Below are 3,350 nucleotides of genomic sequence, written 5' to 3' on the forward strand. Positions count from 1 at the left end.
TTGGCGTCGTTTCCGCCCTTGTCCGGAAAACCTGCTGCTGGTGGCTGCTGGACCGCGGTCCAGCGGAGAGGCTGAAGCAGGCGCTGAAGGTACGCACGGGATGAGGCTCTCGAGGCCAAGTGAGGCTGCTCACCGCCACAGTTCAGAGAGGAAAAAGGTTTTCCTCCTCAAAGCCGGGGACCCATCCCACAGACCAGAGCTTGCAGTGGGACAGGCGACATCCCAAGCCGCCTGCTCTCCTGGGTGTATGGGCCGCCCTGCGGCCGCCACCTCCCGCTGCCCCAAGCTGGGCTAGGGGATGCCGGGCGGGCCGCACCTCGGGCTAGGGGAAGCCTGCCTGCAGCGCCTGCAGGCCGGGATATCCCCGTATTTGTCCCGAGGGCCGGGAAAGGCGGCGGCGGGAGTGTTGATGCCGCCCCGGAGCTGCAGTCGGAGGGGCACCAGCCGCGTGTGGCGCGGGGTCAAGGCCGGGGGGTCAAGCGGCTGGGAACGCCTCGGAGGCGGACGGGCAGAGGCAGAACACGGACAAACCGCGTTTAAAACTTCAGAGGCTTTAGCTCCACCCAGAAGGGAGAAGGGGGGAAAAAATCCAACCCCGGAGAAGAAGAAAACAAGACGAAGACGTTTGCCTCCGGACCCCGGCTCTGCGGACCCCGGGATGATGCAGACCCGGCGAGTTGCCGGGGACTGAGCCCCTGCTGCTCAGGTGCTGCTTTCGGAGCCCTTACACGCAAGTGAAACGGAAGCTTGGAAAGAGGCGCCAAGATACGTGCCAGGAAAAACCAACAACAAAACCGCCGCAAGTGCCAAAGCGAGATGCGGACTCAGGTGCGGGCAGCGCGGCCCCAGGCGCGGAAGCGGCCTCAGGCCTGCGTAGGGCCTCGCCGCAGGGACAGCCCCTGTGCCCGAGCGGGCGCGTGCTTCCCTCCCGGAGGGCTCTGGAAAAGCCTGACATTACATATCTCGGTGTGAAACGAGCCAGCCCCCATGCTAAATCTCCCCCGTTTGACATGTGTGTGCAGCCGCCAGAAAGATAGTAAAAATCCGGTTTACTTACGTATCATAATTGTCTCGGAATCCTTTCGCGAAAGGGTTGTGATCTATTTTCAGCTGTGTGATCTAGGGAAAAAGAGGAGCAGAGCACACATTGTGAAAGCCTGAAAAATATACCCCACTGCAGCCAACAGGTTTTTAAAGGACCAAGCTTTACTCTAGTCAGTCATATTGCCTTTAAACCGTGAAAAATAAGCTCTGGCATGCTTATAGACATCGTCGTCTAATTTTAAGATTTACGTTGTTGTAAAAAGTACAAAAGAATTCAGTATTTAACCCCGTATTTTAAGACGTGTTCAGCATTCCTAGTGCATGGGTATAAATATATTGAAATCCAGAAATTAGGCAAAACGTACCGCAGAATGGTAACTAGGAGTTTGCATTTGCATCAAGCAAAATAATTAAAGCGAGAATGTGGACTGAACATATGTCATTTGAAAAGGGGGCACCAGTCTGTAGCAAAGCCAGACCACTCCGAAACGCATCCAGGCATTAACGAGCTTTTAATTTGAGGAAGTTGCTCCGTCACCCCCGGGCGCAATCAATGAGGATGTTAATTGATCTTTGCAGACTTAAAGCTTAAGATAACAGCTTAACAGCTAACTAAGCTGTTTCCGACTGGGAGATAAACGCCGTGGGCCAGCGCCTAGCCCCGGACGGAGGGGCAGGATCGCGCCCGTCCTGGGCGGGGGAGGACGATGCCGCTGCGGACGCCCGGAGGGGGCTCCGGGGGCGAGGGCGGCCCGAGCGGCTGCGGCCGCCCTCGGGACGGCCAGGGAGCGATGCCACACAACGAGGAACAGGGAACCCCATCTCCTGGCGCCGGAGACCCAGGGGAGGGTGGGCAGCAACCGGGCCGTCCCTGGTGGGATGCCTTGCGGGGAGCGGGGGGACCGCGAGGGGAATAAACTAGGGAGCTCTTTACATCGGTGTTTTGGTAGGCGGTGACGGCTATGAACTGCGTCTCGGGGAACGTGAATGTCTGCACTCTGCCCGGCTGATTGGTATCCTCCGTCCCGTCTTCGTTCACCTCCACCACATGCAAGCGAGGTTGGTACTTGTGAAGGGACTGCAAAACCACCATCTGTCAGGCATGGCAAAAGGAGGGAGGGGGACGCGGGGAAAAAGGAAGAAATTAGTGCGAGAAGGACGAGGAGAGCGATGCCCGCTGGCCACCGCCTCCCCGGGACGGTTGCGGACTTCCCCGGCCGCACCGGACAGCGGTGTCAGCTTGGGCAACGCGCTCAGGGCCGACGAGGCCCGTGGCGAAATAAAATGGGAGGACTTTCTCACCACCACCCCCCTTTTATTTTCACCTAACGACACTATCTAAAAAAAACCCCAAAACAACAAAAAAACCCCACGTCCTTTCGGAAACGGTAGGATTTTAACTGAAACAATAAAAATAATTCTGGCAGCGTCTGCCTTCCCGCACTGACCTGCCCGTTGTTGTTTGATGCTCCTTTATTGTTTGTAAGTTTTAGTTTCCCAAAGGAGATTTCCTGACGCATCCAGTGGGCTCCCGTGTTGGGGGAGTCGGGATGCATATACACCCGGTTTCCTAAGCAAAACAACAAAAAACACAACCACATCACAGTTCTCGCCTGTACCCCTGTTCTGCCGCTGCATCCGCACACAAGGGCGAAGGACCCCGTGAAGTTACCAATATTTTACTGCCAAAACTCCCTTCATTTTAAAAGAAAAGGATTAAAACAGCTTTTTTCCGAACACCTTTTACTTTCTCCTCCACCCTCCTTTCTTTCCTTTAAAAAAAAAAAAATCGTTGGCCCATTTGCGTTTAAGAAGTTGCCAGAGCCAGTCCGCAAAGGCATTAATTAATCATTCTCACCTACATATGTGTCGGCAAAAGTGTTAATTGGAGGAACTTGCCTTGTACATTGGTGTCCGCCTTGCCGCAAGGAACCCATTTGCCTCCCTGAAATCTCCAGTGATTGGGATCCGCCAAAATTACATCCACAAAAATATTGTAGTGAGCCGTAGGGTCGAGACCAGAAATATTAAAGCTTAGGAAAGGGAACATGCGCCTAAAAAAAAAAAAAAAGAAAAAAGAAAAAAGGGGAAAAAAAAGAAAAGGAAGAAGGAAAGCAAGCCACCGGCAGCGACAGGCACACGCGGAGGAACCAGCCGTTGTGCTTTATCCTCACGGCTCCCGATAGCGACCGGGAAATAAAAATCAAAATAAACCCCCTCCCTGGAGCGTCGAGCTTTCCGCGGGGAAGGGATGAGGGCAGCGGGCGCGGGAACTTGCGGGGAGGCAGAGAGGGCTGCCCCGGCGG

The 3,350-nt window shown here is 54.9% G+C and overlaps 1 protein-coding gene across 1 annotated transcript in view; it reads right to left on the minus strand.

The window, feature by feature from the left end:
* TBR1 (T-box, brain 1) overlaps positions 1-3,350 on the minus strand; it is a 6,074-nt gene that overhangs the window by 1,795 nt on the left and 929 nt on the right. The window contains exons 2-5 of the mRNA XM_008645038.2: positions 2,944-3,098; positions 2,493-2,614; positions 1,979-2,137; positions 1,058-1,119 (exon numbers count right to left, since the gene is read on the minus strand). Coding sequence (XP_008643260.1) covers positions 1,058-1,119; positions 1,979-2,137; positions 2,493-2,614; positions 2,944-3,098 — 498 coding nt within the window. The remainder of the gene's footprint in view (positions 1-1,057; positions 1,120-1,978; positions 2,138-2,492; positions 2,615-2,943; positions 3,099-3,350) is intronic.

This window comes from Corvus brachyrhynchos, unplaced genomic scaffold (genome assembly GCF_000691975.1).
Source record: "Corvus brachyrhynchos isolate BGI_N302 unplaced genomic scaffold, ASM69197v1 scaffold490, whole genome shotgun sequence".
In the NCBI taxonomy this organism is placed as follows: Eukaryota; Metazoa; Chordata; class Aves; order Passeriformes; family Corvidae; genus Corvus; species Corvus brachyrhynchos.